The 18,732-nt window shown below is 45.0% G+C and overlaps 1 protein-coding gene across 1 annotated transcript in view; it reads left to right on the top strand.

Moving 5' to 3' along the window:
• The first annotated feature begins 6,604 nt into the window (after positions 1–6,604).
• The window catches only part of AMOTL1 (angiomotin like 1), a 100,317-nt gene continuing 88,189 nt past the window's right edge, over positions 6,605–18,732 (top strand). Inside the window, exon 1 of the mRNA XM_040977126.1 lies at positions 6,605–6,711. Coding sequence (XP_040833060.1) covers positions 6,663–6,711 — 49 coding nt within the window. The 5' untranslated portion in view covers positions 6,605–6,662. The remainder of the gene's footprint in view (positions 6,712–18,732) is intronic.

The following is an 18,732-nucleotide window of genomic DNA, read 5'->3' as shown; positions in this document are numbered from 1 at the left end:
CTGCTTTCCATCACACATTGCTCAGGTTTTAATTATCCATTGATCAATACATATGACGATAAGAAAAGAACCAATTACAGATTATTGAAATGTGTTAGTGGAGGATATGGCTTATAAAATGTAATCAGTGCTTTTTTGAATGAGTGGCTGACCCACTGTAGACCTCTTAGTTCTGCTTTCTTTCAATTCCCTCTGTATTTTCAGTCCATCTCTCTGTTTAGGACTTAAATTTCTCTGGTTATTTCTAGTCATGTCCCTCTCTACTTTGGACTTTTCTAAAGATTCTCTTCTGTTTAGCACACTAGCTACAACAATGACACCATAAACACTTGCTGATTTTTTAATGGGGAACTTATACAGAGTAACTAAAATGTGGATTTTGATTCCTCCTCCACTCTGAGCTTATGAAGTTTTCTCCAGATATAAGCCATCCAAAGCAACTGGAGCCATTAGGAGGGGTGAGAACTTCCACACTTCTCTATCTTTGTCATTAAAGTACTCTGCAGTGCATGGTTTAGGAAAAGACAACTGGAACTTCTGTACAGGTTGTTCCTCCCACTGTTCTTCCCAGTTATGAAAAAAGTACCGTGCTTTCCAGAAGGGACACACAAGTATCCTTTTTAAATCCTGATCACAAGCAATCTGTAGCGGAAACATTTCCAGCCTAAGTTCCCTCAGTTCTTGTGAAAATTCTTGGTTTTAATAGAGCTTTGTGTTGCTGCTGTTTTAAAAGCTCAGTATGATTACACTTACAGGGACAAAACTGAGAGTGCGTATATCATTACTGCAAAGAAGAGACGAACGTGATTCGCTTTTTTTCCCCCTCTTACAAGACATGGAAAAGGAATCAGCCACTACAGCACAGGATCCTGTTAGGGTGAGCAAAAACTGAGGCTGCTGCTTCCTGATGGAACACAATTGGATTGACCCAGCAACCCAGTGATTAGAAGCTTGGGAGCCTCTTTTTATCAGACATTAATTCATCAAGCAACCCAGTTTCCTCAACTAAGGTAATTTTGTCCCAGGAGGTACATTTGGCCATGTCCAGAGCCATTTTTTTGTTGCTGTTTCCACTTGGGGTGGAGGGAGTACTTACTCCTGACATTTAGTGATCAGACGCCATCCTTCCTGCTTAGGAAAGTCCTCCAAAGAGAGAGTCGTCACCTCTCCCTGTCGCATCAGTAATGCCGCAGCTGAGAAGCCCTGAAATAACCAAAGTATTAGGAGCTTTCAGTACTCTCAAGGTTTCTGCAGTGATAATAGAAATAATCAGAATAATGATCGCTTGCTGAGCACATCCTATGTGCTATGGTCTTCTTAGTCACAGCTACTCTATCTCAGAATATGACCCTAGGTGTGTTTAGGCCAGGAACTCTACTGATGATTGTTACTTTTGGGGGGGTAGGTGTACTTTCTCTGGACATGGTCACATCTACCTTTCCTTTTCTTATGTTTTATATAGAACAAATTATGGGGTTGGTGTCCTGTGGGTAATATTCTCACAGGGGAAAGCAATGAGGCAAGAAGAGACTGGTGTGTCACCATGGGTGTGAAAGGCAAAGCATCCAGACAAACAGGCCTCCGATGCAACACTTCATAAGGAAGCCCAACTCCCTGTGTAGGGTGAAAGCACCCAGCCTGGCCTTTGGTAGGTATCTAATACATGTTTATTGGGAAAGTTTTCCTAATTAACAGAGTCCTTAGGGTAAGCTTCAAACGGAGAGGGTTCCAAACTAGCTAGTCTGTTATATAAGTTGTCACTCTTCCTTGGAGTTCTTTCATCCTTGGGCACCTGATATTCACAAAACAACAGGTGTGTCTCCTTCAGTGCATCCTCTCTTGAGCCCGCCTCATTGGCACTCGTTTTTTACTCTCCCACTCTTAGGCAGGCCCTGGCAGTGTGCACCCAGCAGCTTCTGCTTCAGGCATTCCCAGTGATCCCCAAATTGTGCTCCTGTCAACGCTTTGCAAGACCGGGACAGGGCGTGCATCAGCCTCTCCAGAGGAGGCCTGTGCTACGTGAACAAGCTTATTTGAGAACATGGTTTTGTATTTGGAAATGAGCCAGTAAAAAACAAACAAAAAACACTATTGTCTTTGTAAAATAGGGGCTTAGAAGAAAATCTTGGAAAAAATTTTCTTGCTCCGTGACAATGTCATACATAGCCCCCCTTTATCCTCAGGGTAGGAGAGGTTACATTCCAAAACCATGGACTAACTCTAGGAGATGGATAGTACTAAATCTATATTTGCTATGATTTTTCCTATACGTGTATACCATGGTAAAATTTAATTTACAAATTAGGCAAGAAAGAAATGAGCAATCTTAATAACAAAATAAAATAATTGTATTAATACATCACAGTAGAAGTTACGTGCATATCTCGCACTACATATACTAACAGATGAGGCTGTGTGCAGTGTGAACAGCTGGCCAAAGGAATAATTCACATCCCAAGTGGAACAGAGCTGGACATCACAAGATTTCATCTTGGTGCACAATTAAAAATGTGTTTATTTTTGGAATTTTCCTTTAATATTTTTAGGCCATGGCTAAGCCCGGATAACCATCTAGGGGTTTATCAAACTTGGAGCTGGTGTGATGGTTCTCTGGTTATGAAAAGTGATCAGAAGAAACTGCAGAGAGGCTGCTCGGTGCATTCTTTCCTTCCTTGTGTCTGTACCTTCGTGAGAACTGGCCTCTTCTTAGCACTCAGATTTCTTGATATTTGCCCCTTCCTCTTCCTTTCTTTCTTTCTTTCTTTCTTTCTTTCTTTCTTTCTTTCTTTCTTTCTTTCTTTCTTTCTTTCTCTCTCTCTCTCTCTCTCTCTTTCTTTCTTTCTTTCTTTCTTTCTTTCTTCCTTTCTTTTTAGATTTATTGTTTTTGAAAGGCAGATTTTGCAGAAAGAGCAGAGTCAGAGAGATCTTCCCTCAGCTGATTCACTCTCCAAATGGCCAACAAGGGCTAGAGCGGAGCCCGCCAGAAGACAGAAGCCAGGAGCTTCTTCTGGGTCTCCCATGTGAGTGCAGGGTCTCAAAAACTTGGGGTACCCGCTACTGCTTTCTCTACATGAGTAGAGAGCTGAATAAAAAGTGGAGCAGCCAGGACTCAAGACAGCACCAATTTGGGATGCTGCCACCTCAGGCACAGGTGTAATAAACAGTGCTAGGATCCTACCTCACCCCTCCACTCCTTTTTATCTATAACAATCATTCAGCTGTGCTTCCATGGTGGTCTGTTTTGCCCTCCGATAGGTCAACCTTCATCTTTTACCATTCATATAGTAAACCTTCCTGTAGTAAAAACTTTTGAAACAGCATTTGAAGAGCACTGGGAGCCAGTGGGAAACCAATGTGGCAGAACTCTCTTAGAGTGGATTCTAGGACTCTGACTTAGCAATTCTGAAATTCAGAGGTGGGATATAAGGGATTTGAATATTTGCATGCTTTGGTTCAGAAATCATGCTCTGGAAAGCACTATAGGAGATGGCCTTTAAAAGGTGTCTTCCCTTGTCCCAGAAGCAAAAGGAGCCTTTTGGTTAAGGCGACTTGGGTATGTTCACTCAAGGGTTGTTAACTGAGAACTATGAATTACTCTGAGTGAGGCTATGCATCAGGTAAGCCTTATACGAGCATGTCTAGCCACTCCTTTGCCACTCTTTTTCCTCTTGACAAATTTGGACTCATTATTAGAGCCTATCCAAGTCTAGGCATTAACTGCTGAGTATCTTTAGGTAGGTGCTGAGAAGAATGAGAAGGGAAAGAGATTTCCATCGTCATAGGGAGGTTAACTGCCTTAGCATTTCAAATTATTGGAGGAGGGAAGGGTTTCTGCCATTCACTGAATTCTTTAAATGTGCCTGGCACTTGACATATAACATTTCATCTAATTCTCACAATGAATCTATGGGGTGAATGATTCTGATTTCACACAAGAGGAAGCTGAGGCTCAGATTAAGTGACTCTCCAACTCCGGAAATAGTTGAAGTTGGAACTAGAACCCAGTTCTTTCTCCTATATATAGGCAGTGCTCGCTCATGTATCTGAACACCCAGCTCACCTTACTGCTGCCCCAGCCCCCAGCCTCTGCTGGTCTGTCATGCTCCCGAGACAACTGGAACTTTCTGGAACCTGTCCTGTTTGGAGTTACAGATTGTTTCAAAGAGTTCTCACATTGTTCTATCACCTTCTTAAACTCTCATAGGAGTGAATAAATGACAACTTGAGTCCCTCTAGGAAGGTTGTTGACCTTGAATGAGTGTATAGATCCCATAGAAAGCACAGATGTGGACTGACCAATTCACTGCCTTGCTGCTGGTTAAGCTAGGTTCATATTTAATTGCAAATGTATCGTGGGCTTTGTTTTGTTTTGTTTGTAATTCGGCTCAAACAAAATCTCCAGCCTGATGTAGGTATCTAAAAATGTATATATTGAAAATACCTATTATGAAAATCTGCATGTGAATTTCATATTGCTTTGTGCTATAACAAATTTACCTTTCAATCTGGTTTGTCAACCAGGTTTTTGAAGATATCCTTTTCTGTTAGAGAATGCTATTGATGAACTTTTGCTAGTGGAACTTAAAGCCTTTTTTTTTTCAAGTCTCAGTTTCTGAACAATAAATTCAGAGGTGCTTGATGTAAAGATCCTTCATTCTTTTGTATTTGATGTAGACATTACTAAAAGCAAGGCGTAAACTGGCCTCCAGCAGTCTTTTCTGCTTGTGCTAGCTACCATGCGTCCCATCCCTTGGTACCAGCTGGAGACATCTAGGCTATGTCCACCTGTTTGATTGAAAAGATTTTCGACCTGACAGACGATGCCGATCACTTCATCCTTTGCATCTCATAGAGGCACCAACTCCCTAATACTTCCTTTAGCCCCACACCTTCAGATTTTCCCACCTTGTATTACCTCCTCTTTTTCTTCCTTCTGCTTTCCCTGTTCTGAAGTTGTAGCCCTTCTTCAAACAACCCAACCTGCCCAGTTTTGCTCCTCTGTTCTTTCCGTCTCATCCAGGTTTTGGACTCTCTTACTCAGCGGACAGTTACTCAGCATCTTTTCAAACCAGTTCTTCCTTACCACTGTGCTGCTTCCAGCATTCATCTGAGGACCTGGGCCTCCAAGAACGGTCTGTTCTTTCAATGACCCAGACTCAAAATCTGTTTTATTTATATGTTGTCTTCCCTGGGATCACCATCTTGTCAGGGAAAAGGGTAGAAGTTCACCTCAAAGATTTGATATCCTTCTTCCTGACATTTGGAATCTTCAAAGATATGGTGTCTTTCTGGGCAAACCAGAGACAATAACAGTTCTTACCTCCTGCAATTGTATGGGACTAAATTGAAATTATGCCAGCAGGATGTTCATGGGTTATCTGCAAAAAATATGTCATTTTATGCAAGGGACTTGAGTATCAAGGATTTTGGTATGCACAGAGGATCTGGGACTAACCCCCACCTGACAATGAGGAACAGTTGCTAACTTTTTAAAGGATTGCATTGGGTCTTATCTTGAGAGCAGAGCTTACTGAGCCAGAAGAATAGGCTGCAATCAAGCCACACAAACCCACCGCATGGACCTAAGAGTTAGGGAATTGCTGCAGTTTGGGGGAGCCACGGGGGTTGGGGGACAGGAGAAGAGGCTGAGTGTGCTGATTCTCCTCCCAACAAGGGAAGCAACTGCAGTTACCCAGCAGATCTGCCCCCAGAAAGCCAAGCAAAGGGGCTATGGGGCAGTTCGGGGCACCCCAGTTCAGGGTTCTTGAGTGCAGCAAGTATAATGCAGCCTAATGAGGGTGGCCTTGGACTATGAATCGCCACAGCCCGGGTTAAGAGATGGGGACAGAAGGACAACCTGGCCACTCGCCCTGCCTCTACTTGGGCTGATAGCAGATGTGGCCCCAGAAGGTAAGGGTCTGGGCACGCAGCGTTTACTATGGAAGGCTGTGGGGCTGTTTTGTCCAGTGCAGCACGTAATAACTGTGTGTTGGCTCCTTCGTGGTGTGAGAGGGAAGCGCTGGGGCCTGGAAAAGGTTGTGAAAGCATGGCTATTTTCCACCTAGAAAGTCCACCTAAGCGTCGGGGCGGCGGAAAGGGGAAGGAGAGGGGCGGGGGAAGAAGCAACTCCCATCCTGAGCAGAACCCAACCTACGCTTGGAGCGGGAGGAGATGGAAGCACGTTTTGTCCGGAAGGCAAACTGGTCAGAGTCTGACTCTAATTAAGAGCAGGGGAAGCTGTCGTCCTCCTAAGTCTACGGGAGACACGTCAGCGGGAACTTGGACAGTCCCAGGCTGGCAATCCCACGGGCCAGGGAGGGGTGGCGCGCGGCTGTGGTCGGGCTCTAGGGCCCAGCGGCCGGGCGCCGGGGCGTGGGTGGAGTGTAGGGTTACAGCGACGGGCTGGGGCGACCCTTCCCAGCACTGCGCGCCGGAGCGGGGAGCGCGGGCGGCTGGCTGGCGCGCGCGGGACTCTCTAGGACCCAGCAGCGGTAGTGCGGTTTGGAGCTGGAGGTGAAACCCTGGCATTTCCTTCCTTCCTGTGTGAATGGGGCTGATTGTCGGGCGCCAGCCACTTCCCCGCGCTGCCCCAAGCCATGCCCAGCGCGCTGCCCAGCAGCCGCTTTCTCCAGCCACAGGACTGAACTAGCCATGGTCGCCTCATGAGGAGGGCAGAATTGCGCCGGGGAACTTGTGAGCCTGCGGTGAAAGGTAACCGGTCCTCCGCCTCCCCGTGTGGGATGCAGGGAGGGCGCCCCTAGAGCCCCAAGCCTGGGGCGCAAAGGACGCTGCGGCCAGCTGCCTCAGCTGAGGGGGCTCCGCGTGGGCGGGGGAGGTCAGAGCGCCGGTGCTCCGGGGGCAGCCGGTTCAGCGTTTGGGAACCAGGAGTGTCCCCTTGCGGGTATTTTGTCCTTAGTCATCCAGATGTGAAAGAAAGAAAGCAGAAGCCATGGCCTGAGCCCCCTCCGTCCCAACCAGGTACCTGGTGCCACCCCGCCGCGGACTGGGGAAGTTGAGTCCTCTGGCCCGGTGCGGACGCGCTCCCTCGCGGCGCCGGCGTTCCGGGAGGGCAGGGGGCGCTGCCACACGGCCGGGCTCCGAGCCGCGCCCGCGCGCGAGGCTCCTTGCGGCCCGGGCGGAAGGGGGTGTCCGGGACCCGCTTCCCTCCGCTGGAGACAAAGGCGTGCGCCCCTAGCAGCGCGACTGACCCGAGCCAGCCGGGCTGGATGCGGCCCGCCCGCAGGCACAAGTCACCAGGCGGTTGGGGAAGCTAAGGGGGTCGCACTCAGGACCCCCGGCCTCCGACCGCCTCCCACTACTGTGTCTTCTTTGTTCTGCCCAGACAAGTTTCCTTAATCGGGGAGTGCGGTCTGGCTTTGCCTTACCTTTAAAAGAAGCTGGTTGGGGTGGGTGCGGAATTAAACTTTTCCAAGTGGAACTGGTTTTTCTTGGAATGTGACATGTGTGGCAGGAGAAAGTTGGTACGTCCTCCGATGACAAACGAGCGGCTCCAGGGCCCTGCGTCAGGACAGGGGCCAAACTTGCCCAAGGGCTGCAGGGATCTAAGGAGGCTCGGAGACGGAGACGTTTCTAAGTTTACCCCCTGAGGACCTCGGGTAGAGAATCCTGGGTCCCCACGCACAGCTCCAGCTGGCACCCGCCCTAGTCCTGGTATCTTGATTGAAGACCGGAAAGAACTTTCCCTTTCTATTTTTGTTGGAAGGATTAGTTTTTCTGACTTAAGTTTGTGTGGCTCACCGGGCTTGGACCTGGGGCCCTTGGCCACTCGCAGGCTGTGCGATTTGGACCTAATGTTGTGTTGCCCTAGTTGCCAAGCTCCAGAGCCTCGAACATTCACGGTGGCCCATTTTGTTCAACTGAGGCAAGGCAGGAAAATGGGAGTTTTTGTAGTGCTTATAAAGGCTCCCGTTCCGGGAGGGGGATGGGGACATGAGAGCCACTTGCGACACTTTCAAGGTGTTTCTGACCACCCCCAAATAATAACGTGTTAACCTACTTGCCGTAGACGAAATCAAACTGGAATGGAGGGATATTAATAGCCACAATTCCAGAAAATTTCCTTCCCTTTCAGGGGCGAAATCAGGGCTTTACATGAACAGTCATGGCTCCCTGCTTCCAAAACAGGCCTGTAGGTCCCTGCCAGCCTTGCCCCTGACTTGCCTCCCACTACAGGACCTGTAATCCTGTGGCCTGGTAGAGGGGTGTCTCCTAGGTGGTAAATTCTTGAAGGATCCAGAGGAACTGCCTTCCTAGCCCGGGGCTGGGCTCATTGGCAGGATCTTCTGTGACTGTTCTTTAGGAGCAGGATGGGCCACGTTGAACTATTCTGGAAGGGAGGGAAGGGGAGTTGAGCACAGATTCCACCAGGAGGGTAAGGAGCTGGACCCAGAGAAACTCCACATTCCCGCCAGTGGTGTGGGGAAGCCAGGAGCAAGCTGTTTAGTTCTTGGGAGGGAAAGCCCTGTAAGTCTGCGTGTAGAACTCGCTTTGCCTTCGCTCTTCTTTGAAAGATGCACAGGGTTCCTGGTCAGTTAGCTTCCCTGCAGATTTTGGAAGGCGAAAAACATTGATGTAGGAACCAGCACATGGAGATCAAAGCATTGAAAAGTACATGTTTTCATGAAAGCTAATGGATGACTTTCTGTTTAAGTGAGGTTTTGAATACGATAGTGTGAGTGACTTTAGGGAAGGCCTCTGGGGTATCTAAGGGTAGATAGAGCACGTCTCTCTCTCTCTCTCTCTCTCTCTCTCTCTCTCTCTCTCTCTCTCTCTCTCTCTCTCTCATCCACTCCTGTGCAGAAGTGTGAGAGCTGGGGGCCTGGGGGAAGGATCTCCGAGAATTCCTTGAAATTAGAAGGCAGGCAGTCTGGCTGGTGAGGGTACTATTAGAAAGTCCAGCCTGCAGGTCCTGTGCTGAATTCCCTAGCAGCATGTTGTGAACATGCCTTGGAAATGATGAAACATTGTAGAAGACTTCATTAATGCCACGAAACTAAGGAATTGTTGGATGAATTTGTGAAGCATTTGCTTGTCAGATCAGTGCATTAAAGAAAAAATAGTACTGTAGGATCTGTAGATAATTCTGATTTGCAAAAGTCTCTCCCCCTTTTATACCACCCCAGAATAACTTTTAAGATAGAGGGGGTTAGTTGCATTTCACATGCATTTGGAGGCTCGGGTCAGGACATTCTGCAGTGTTTATTTCATTTCTTCATTCGTTTTTGGTAGGTTCATAGGACTGAGAAATTTGTAGGTAATAGAATCCTTGAAAAGCAAGAGGTAGCACAGAGGTCACAGAGGAAGACATATTTGATTACAAGGTTTGCAGGAAATTGAGGTTGTTGAGGATTTTGGGTTTGTTTGCCTAGTGTTTTTTTGTTTTGTTTTACTTTTTTTTTTTTTTTTACTTTGTTTTGTCTTGGAGGAGAGGCACACAATGTGGACCCAGCCCTGGTAGTAGTTTGGGCAGTATATTACTTTTGCCATGAGGGAGCTAGGAGCCATGGCTGCTGGGCTGGTGTGCCTGCACCTCCAGGGTTCTCTGGCTTGTACCACCCTGTGGCCAGGCTTATGAACTCAGCCCAGGACTCCTGGACTCCCACAGGTGCTCAAGGAGATATTTTTACTCTCTTATTCAGGGGGGAGTAGGAAAGTAGGTCGAATTGTAGGAATTGTAAGGAATTCTAAGACTCTGGAGTAGCAGATTGAAGTTTTTGATGATCAAAATCATAGCCTATGACTGTGTATATAAGACTGTTTGGGAACTAACTCACTGTGCAGTATTTTAGCTACTAGCTTTTTTGTTTCCCATTTTTAAATAAAATGTCTGTGGTTTACTAGTTTTTTTTTTCCATTATTTTGAAATGAGTAAAATCCCATAGGAAATTACAAAAATAGTAGAGGTCTGTGTATCCTTCAGCTGGTTTTCTGCATGGCTCATGCCTTACATAACTGTAGCACACCAACTGGGCTAGGAAGTTGGCACTGGTGCACCCACAGGGCATATTGAGTTCGCCAGATTTACATGCACACCCTTGTGTTTGTACGCACAGCTGCGTCTCCCCCTTTTATAGGTTCATATAACCATCACCACCATCAAGACGCAGAATTATTCTGTCACCCCTTCATGCTCACAACCATGCTGGTCTCCTCTCCTTGCTCCCCCGTGGCCCTAAACGCTAATAATTTCTAATCTGTTCGCCATATGTAGAATTATTCTGATAATTTTACATAAGTAAATTCAGGGGGTATAGGATCTCTTGAAACTGACCTATCCAAACTTTTGTTTCTATCAATGGCTTCTTCTTTTCACTGAGTACTAGTCAATGGTAAGGATGCTTCGTGGCTTGGTTAAGCGTTCCTCCATTGTAGGGCATCTGAATTGCTTTCAGCTTTTGACAGTTGCACATTAAGTTGCTATAAACATTAAGGTGTTTGTGTGGGCATACGTTTTATTTCCTTGGGATTAGCATCCAGGACTTTGATGTGCTACATCATAAGTTCAACATGTGTTAGCTTTTTATGAAGTTTCCAGAGCATTTTCCAGAATGACAACCATTTTACATTCCTGTTAGCGGTGTGTGAAACAGTTTCTGTGGATCTTCGCCAACAGTAGGTTTTGCCATTATTATTAATTTTAGTTGCCCCAATAGCTGTTCTAAGTATTGTTCTTTAAAAAATATATTGTATGTGAATATATATTTCTATAATATTTATATACTTATAAATCATATAGACTATATATTTATCTTAGATATTATGGTTTGCATATGGACAATTTATTACATATATTTATTTGGGAGAGAGAGAATATCCTCCCATCCTCTGGTTCACCCCACAAATGCCCACACAACTGAGACTCCGATTTTCCGTATGTGGTAGGGACCCATCTACTTGAGCCTTGCGCGGTGCATTAATAGGAAGTGGAGCCTGCGATCTGAAGCAGAGCTAGAACTCTAGCCACAGAGGCAGGCATTCACCCCTTGTTATGGTTTAAAAATTTGCCTTTCATGTGTTTGCCGTTTATATATCCTGTTTGTTGAATGTGTGTATTCATTTTTTTTTTTTTTTTGCCAATTTTTCAACTTGATTGTTTTGCCACTCAGCTTTCGGAATTTTTTTTCCAAAATATTTATTTTTATTGAAAAGGCGGATTTACAGAGAGAAGGAGAGACAGAGGGAAAGATCTTTCATCTACTGGTTCACTCTCGAAATGGCCACAATGGTTGGAGCTGAGCTGATCTGAAGCCAGAGCCAGGAGCTTCTCCTGGGTCTCCCATATGGGTACAGGTCCCAAGGCTGTGAACCATCCTCCACTGCTTTCTCAGGCAATAATCAGGAAGCTGGAAGAGAAGTGGAGCAGCCAGTACATGAATTGGTGCCTATATAGGATCCTGGTGCTTGCTCAGTGAGGATTTAACCATTGAGCCATCTTGTCGGGCCCAGCTTTCACAGTTCTTTATATGTTCCTGTTCCCAATACAAGTCCTTTGTCAGACGTTTGCCTCACGTTAGTATTTTCTCCAGTATATAGCATGTTTTTTTTTCATCCTCTAGTGAAGGACCTTTGTAGAACCTAACATTTTATTTCTGATAAAGTCTAATAGTTTATTTGTAGTGTGTACTTTTGACATTACATTTCGAATATTTCTGTAGGCTTATGCCTGAAAGGTGAGCTCCTGTGTTCTCTTCTACAAGTTTTTATAGTTCTATGTAGAATTTGTAATTCACTTTTATCCCTCTTAAGAAATTGTGTGTCTTGCTGTTAATCTTACAGACGACCAGGTGTTGACCGTGTGGTTGGTGCTCAGCAAGTATGCAGCTGGGTTCCCAGGCGTACTTCCCACTCCAGAGAGCTCAGTCGATTCTTGGGGTTGCATGTATTACCATGTGTTAAATGTGATCACGGAGACACATATGCTATGCTGTGGCAACTCTGAGCAGAAGGCTCTTTGGTCCCAGTGGCCAAGGAGGGCTTCGCTGAGTATATAGCCTGAGCGTGGTGGGAGCAAAACTTGTTTTTACATTTGATCCAGTTTTGACATCTTTATTGCAGTGAATTCTTCAGTGAAGGTTATTCTGGTTCTTGATTCCATGGCAAAGGATTGAGGTGAAAGGATGATTGAGGATTTTTTTCTGAATAACGCATGGCATGAGAGCTTTAAAAACACAATACTTAATTTAAGAACAATTTAAGAACAGAATGGTTAAAACTCAGTAAGGAGTCTGAATCAAGCTAAATTGATTGAGTTAGGATCTTTGTTAACATGGAAAAAGGACATCATGTTTGGAATGTTTAGAAACTGTAGCTAGGTTTGGTTTGCTTGCTGGCCCTGCCTCCTAGCTTTTGTGACCTCCAGAAAACATACTTGCTGATGGAGACAGTAGTGTTCTGACCTCATGGGCTTGGATGTAGGTAAAATGAAATAATGCATACATATTACTTGACACAGCACTGGGCACTTTGAAAGCACGCAGTAATACTGGTTATCACTATTATTGCTAACGTGGCAGAGAGAAATACTGGGTAGTGTTATGGGTGCTGTCTTATTTTTGTTTTCTTGGGAGAAACTGGAATCCCAGCTGTGGTCCAGAGAATCTTACCTTTCCAAAGGTGGGAACAAGTATCTATTGAGTGAGATTAGAAGCTAGATACTCAGTTTACAATCTAGCACTGTTTATCACACGTGCCTTTTCTCCCAGCTGAGGAAACATCTGAGTAAAGAATGCTGTCCTTGCTGCTTCTGACCACGGGTGGCAGCAGGTGAGTCTGCCGCCCTGAGACTAGTTCAGTATTGATGGTGCTTGTTGCCCTGGAACAGCAAGTTAGGATTCAGGTTTCTAGGATGGATCTCAAACTTGGTAGCCGGCAGCTCTGTTTCCCTTTTCTTGATGAGCAAATTGTTGGTCTCCCAGAGGAAGGTAAGTGTGTCGTGGTTGTACAAGTCTAGGATGTACAAGTCTAGGACACGCTTCTAAGACTCTGAAGCGTGGTGTCAGGATCATGTGGAGGGCTCCATCTGGCTGTGCCCATGCCCACAGCTGCTATTCCAGTAGGTATTAGGTATCACCTAAGACTTTGCATTGCCAGCAAATTTGCAAGTGATGCAGCCACTACTGCTGCTGGACTCACACTCAGAGCCAGTCTTTCAGGGCACAGTCTGTCTTAACACTGTTGCTTACCCTTAGGAACTCAAGTATGCTCATCATTATGTGGTTGAATTTGAATAGAGTTCTAATGTTAATTATTGATTTGCATGCTTTATTCTCTCTTCTAATCACCTTTCTTCTGTGCCTAATTTCTTCTTAGCCACTATTTTTCCTTATCTCCATTGTCTCTTGCTGCTTGAAAGACATGCCATACTGCCTTGTCACCCAGCCTTTGTGAAATGGATGTATTTGCTGAATACTCATATTTTAAAGTTACTGCAAGACTTAAATGAGGTAATGGATGTGAAAGGTCTACATAAGTGGAAAAACATGGTACAAAGTAATTTCTTTTATTATTATTTTACATACACATGGTTTCTTTTTGGCATGGTCTTTCTTGGTGCGGATCCATTGCTGCTGAGGGATCTGGGGACAGTTGCAACAATTGCCCAGAAATCTGTAGGATTGTCATGGAGAAGGTTTCTGCGATTGGTGGCTGGTTGGGCTCGGCTCTCTGAGAACTTTCTAGACCAGAGTGTTTTGGAAGGACATTGATAATGACCAAACAAAACCTTTGTGTTGGGCCCAATGGCGTGGCCTAGCAGCTAAAATCCTCACCTTGAACATGCTGGGATCCCATATTGGCACTGGTTCTAATCCCGGCAGCTCCACTTCCCATCCAGCTCCCTGCTTGTGGCCTGGGAAACCAGTCGAGGATGGCCCAAAGCTTTGGGACCCTGTACCTGTGTGGGAGACCTGGAAGAAGTTCCTGGATCCTGGCTTTGGATCGGCATAGCACCAGCCATTGTGCTCACTTGGGGAGTGAATCATCAGACAGAAGATCTTCCTATCTGTATATCTTACTTTCCAGTAAATAAATAAATCTTAAAGAAAAAAAACCCTTTGTGTTGGAAATTTGCTTGAGTATATATAGGGGTAATAAAGGACTTGATTTCTTTAGAAAGTCAGATATAGAGAGGAGGAGAGACAGAGAGGAAGATCTTCCCTCCGATGATTCACTCCCCAAGCGGTCTCAATGGCCTGAGCTCAGCTGATCTTAAACCAGGAGACCGGAGCCTCTTCCAGGTCTCCCATATGGGTGCAGGGTCCCAAGGCTCTGGTCCATCCTCGACTGCTTTCCCAGGCCACAAGCAGGGAGCTAGATGGGAAGCAGAAAGGATTAGAATCGGTGCCCATATGGGATCTCAATGCATGCGAGGCAAGGACTTTAGCTGCTAGGCTAATGCGCTGGGCTCGTGAATTTTTCTGATGGTTTCAGAGATGTGATTTGGTCCCTGTGGTTTTTGTTGTTGTTGTTGTTTGTGTGTTTGCTTTTAAGTGTCTAGACAGATATAATACTTAATAGCTGCTAGCCACCTGTGGCTACTTAAATTAATGAAAATTAAATAAAACGTTCTAGCCACAGTTTAGTAGCTTAATAACATTCTGGTTGCTGCAGGGATTTCTCCTGCCAGTGCTGTTCTGTGCTGAAGCAGTTAGCCCTGCTTAATGGCAAAATCCTTGGACTTAATATGATGGGAGAGTACATTTGTCACTGTTCCTTTGGAAATCTGGTGTGAGTTGATCTGGAGAAAACACCATAAGGTGAAAGCTCTGTTAACTTGTACCTCATTTCGCCACTTCCTTTTTTGGTGACTCGTTTCGTTTGGAAGTGGGTTGGCACAGCAGCTGTGTTATGAGGGGTGCGGCAGAGGTCACCAGGCTGTTACTATGGCTGTTTGTTGTTTCTGGGAATGTTCAGCTCATGGTATCCTCTCAAGGATCAGGCTCTTGAGAGAAGCAGCTAGGAATGATAGGGTGGGATTGGCCCTTGGAGTCCCTTCTCTTGGAGGGGATACTGGGAAGGCAGCTGGAGTTCTCTACCTGGCTCCATCCCACTGTTGAACCAGGCTTCGTCCACTAGAGGCAGGACCTGGCCCTTGCTCATCTCTGCAGTTTTGGGGCTCACTCAGAAGTCATTGCACGCTGTGTCACTCTCTTGTCTTCCTGGAAGGCATCCTGTGATCTGTAAAGTTCCTTTCCTTGATTACCCTTCACCCAGCCACCAGGTCTGTGCAGCTGACCTCCAAAATGCTTCCTGTGCACATCTCTACAACCCAACTACTTTCAGCACTCAGTACTTGTCTCCTGGACTATGGTGACAGCCCTCACTTCCGCTCTTCTATCTCTTACATCTGCTGGGTGTGTTCTTTCTTCCCCTCATTTCTTGTGCCATTCTCTGTCCTTCTTGGAACAGGCCAAACAAGATGCAGAAGATGGATATCTTGTCTTCCAGGCTTGTTCTGCTACCCTCCCCCCCCTGAGATGGGGCTTTGTGTACACCCAGTGCCCCGAGAAAGGAGGCATCTCAGGTTCAACTGATGCTTTTCAGCTGTAGCAGCAGTTCTGAGCCACGTGACCCAGGAGTGTGGTGCCAGAAAGCAGATGTGTGACAAGTGTTTTCTCTCCTTATAGAAATGGATTCTGAAGGGCTTTGGAGAGATGAGGGTGAGGGGCTGATGAGTAGAGGGAAGAACGTGAAATTTTTTGGTGAGGCTCTTTTTCCCAAGGGACTGGTTCCAAAGTGGTAGGGTAGTTTATTTGATTGCTTATCTTGGTGATCTGGTTGAAAGATATAAGGGCAGTCCTCAGGCGAAATAAAAGATCAACAGATACATAGGTAGTGTTATCTGTATCTAAGTATATGAATATATCTGTGCATATATTCATCTAGAGGAAATGTGGAGACTAGCACAACAAGAAGTGAAGATGTGTTGCAGTATGCATCTCTATTCTGGAATCAAAGGTGGACTCCCAATAAAGCTGTTAACTATATCTTGACAGTAGGATGCTGGACTTTCTACTGTTGTCTATATCTATAATATCATGATGTACTTAAGTAGAAGAATGATGAACTTGTGACTGATGCTGAAGGACTCTACTGTGGTAATTTTATAGGAGAAGATAGGATTGGGGAAGGTGGACAAGGAAATCCCTGAACCTATGGAATCATGCCATAAAATTTTTTTTTTAAAGTGAGAAAGAAAGATATAAGGGCAGTTAAATAGACTAAGAGAATGTGCTTTTTCAGAATTCTGGAAAGAAGTGGATGCAGTGCATAATACATAGATTTAAATGCAGTACAGCAACGTAGCACTGAATTCATTGCAGAACTCATATAAAACCTGTCTGGTTTCTGGAAGAAAAAATGGTCTAGTGATTGTTTGAGTTGGGTGGGGGGTGGGGATCATGACACAAATAATTCCTGACAGTGGGCGATCACCATAACTTTTTTCTAAGAGGATGCTTTGCTATCCACAGTTAATATTTTGAAACAGACACTAACTGAAGGCACATGTTGGTGGGCGCTCGGAGTAGTGGCAGTAACGAGTGGTACATTGATACACCTGAAGGCCCTGTGTTGCTGGCTTTTTCTGTTCCTTAGAGATCCTGTGCTCCAAGAACCCTGGGCACTTGACCAACAGCCTCAGAAAGAAATAGAATCTATGGAGATGTTGTGTTAGGTGCTGCTCACATCGATTCATTTGGATCCACTTGTCAGTGTACGAAGGGAGGTTAGGCTTTCCTTTTGTTTTTGTTTTGTTTTTTAGTCCTCTTCCTTCAGAGATCATTAGAAGACTCACTATTGTGAGCATACAGATAGGCCTTGAATAAAATATTCTGATTGTGAAGAAATAGGCCTTCCCCGTGTTTGGTCATAAAGAGCCAGTTTTTCTTATGCCGTCAATATAAAGGACAGATTCATGTTTGTAGATTTTTAGAAGAGGTTTGCAGTTTACACCCTGACCTTTATCCTTGTATGCCACAGATGAAATGAGAAAAAATTATGCAACAAAGATTCCGGAAAGGGAGTTTTTGGTTTCATTTGTCACGCTCAGTACAGAGGGCAAGTCTGCTCCCATCCACTAGAACTGTTCGGTGGTCATTCTGTGGAGACAGAACATCCCAGCTATCTGGGCACTGTTCAGGTGAAAGTCCCGCTTCTCGTGCCTTCTCCAGGTCCACGTGGCTCCTGACTTGCCTGCCAGGGTGTTCAGATAAATTGAGTTTTTAAAGAACCATTGGATAATACTGTGTACACTTTTATTTTTGGTCTTTGGTGGCAGAATTATAGGGCCAAGCTTATTTTCAGGGAGATTGTGTATTTTAAGTCTTTTCTCATACTGAATCCTTGCAAAATTGAAATATAATTTTAGTAATGTCAGTTAGCTGAAATTTGAGCTTTAAATGAAACTCCAAAGCCTTTATTTCTGATTTACTTGAGTTGCTACTGTTTCCTTTTAAGTATTTATTTAAAAGGCAGAAGGAGAGAAAGAAAGATGGGGAGAGCTAGAGAAAGCGAGTGCTCATCTGTGGTTCTCTTCCAAAGTCTGGGCCAGGGCTGGAAGCAGAAGCCAGAGACACAATCCACGTCTCCATGTGGATGGCAGGGATCTAATCACTGGAGACATCATCATTGTTGCCTCTCTTTTGATGGGAATCTGAGGTTGGGATCCAGAGCTGGAAATCAAACCTAGGCTTTCTGAAATGGAACATGGTGTCTTAACCAGTGGACCAAATTCCTGCTTGCTGTCACTGTGTTAAAAAAGCTCACTGCTGTGGTCACTCGTTGAAAGAGAATCTTACCAACGCTGTTCCTGACCCATAGTCCCATTTTCGTCACAAGAAACTAAAATTTTCTGAGGACTTACTCTGTGCTAGGTCAGTGATTGTAGCTCATGCATCGTCTCATGTGATCTATAGCGCTGTGTAACGGGTCCTGTTCTCATTTACTAATGAAGTCATGGACACTGAGAAACTCAATGATTGGCTCTAGTGAATGGTAGAGCACATCGCTTAAAAAGCCAGGATTCTTAACACTGATTTGTCAAAGCAAAACAAAACATGATACAGCTTTGCCTCTCATTTAGTAGACGATTTCTTCTGTATCTTTTTTTATTTCTTAGATCTTTCTAAACTCTGGCCTTCTGACTTGATAGTATCTTTCTCTTTTCAGTCTTCATGTGTTAGCATCTTTTGCTTTGAGAATAGACTGACTTCCTGCTTGGCAAGTTACTGCATTTCTTTCCTCCCTGTCTTCTGAAAGGATCTCATGGGGCATTTTTTTTTTTTTACTTGTGAAATAATCATTATTGATTTATATTCTCTTTTGTAAAAATTCCTCACGGGCAGAAAGGTGCATTCATGTGCAGGTGGTTTCTGGGTGGGTGGCTGTCCTTGTTCCAGGGCATTTTCTTTTATCAACAGGGGCCCGTTCCTCTGGCAGAGTTTAAGCCCTGCTTGACATCAAAGAGCTTCTAACTGTCTTTAGGCTTCATTGGTTTCCCGGGACTGCAGGCATCTTCTTTCACATGGGCAGGGAGATAAATCAATCTGCTATAAATGAATTTCAGCATTTTCATCTTCAAATTCTCATTAAGTCTCACAATCTTTTGGACTTTCCCAAAGGTAGAGGCTGTGTGATGTTGAATTGGTTCTCAAATTACTGTCTGTGGAATCTTGGGGTGGAAGTGTGGGGATGCTCTTTGGGACCGAAAAGCTA

The sequence above is a fragment of the Ochotona curzoniae genome, unplaced genomic scaffold, assembly GCF_017591425.1.
Source record: "Ochotona curzoniae isolate NIBS_2020 unplaced genomic scaffold, NIBS_Ocur_1.0 contig_2723, whole genome shotgun sequence".
Classification (NCBI taxonomy): domain Eukaryota; kingdom Metazoa; phylum Chordata; class Mammalia; order Lagomorpha; family Ochotonidae; genus Ochotona; species Ochotona curzoniae.
Note: the sequence above shows the minus strand (reverse complement) of the source record. Positions and strands in the feature narration are given on the sequence as shown.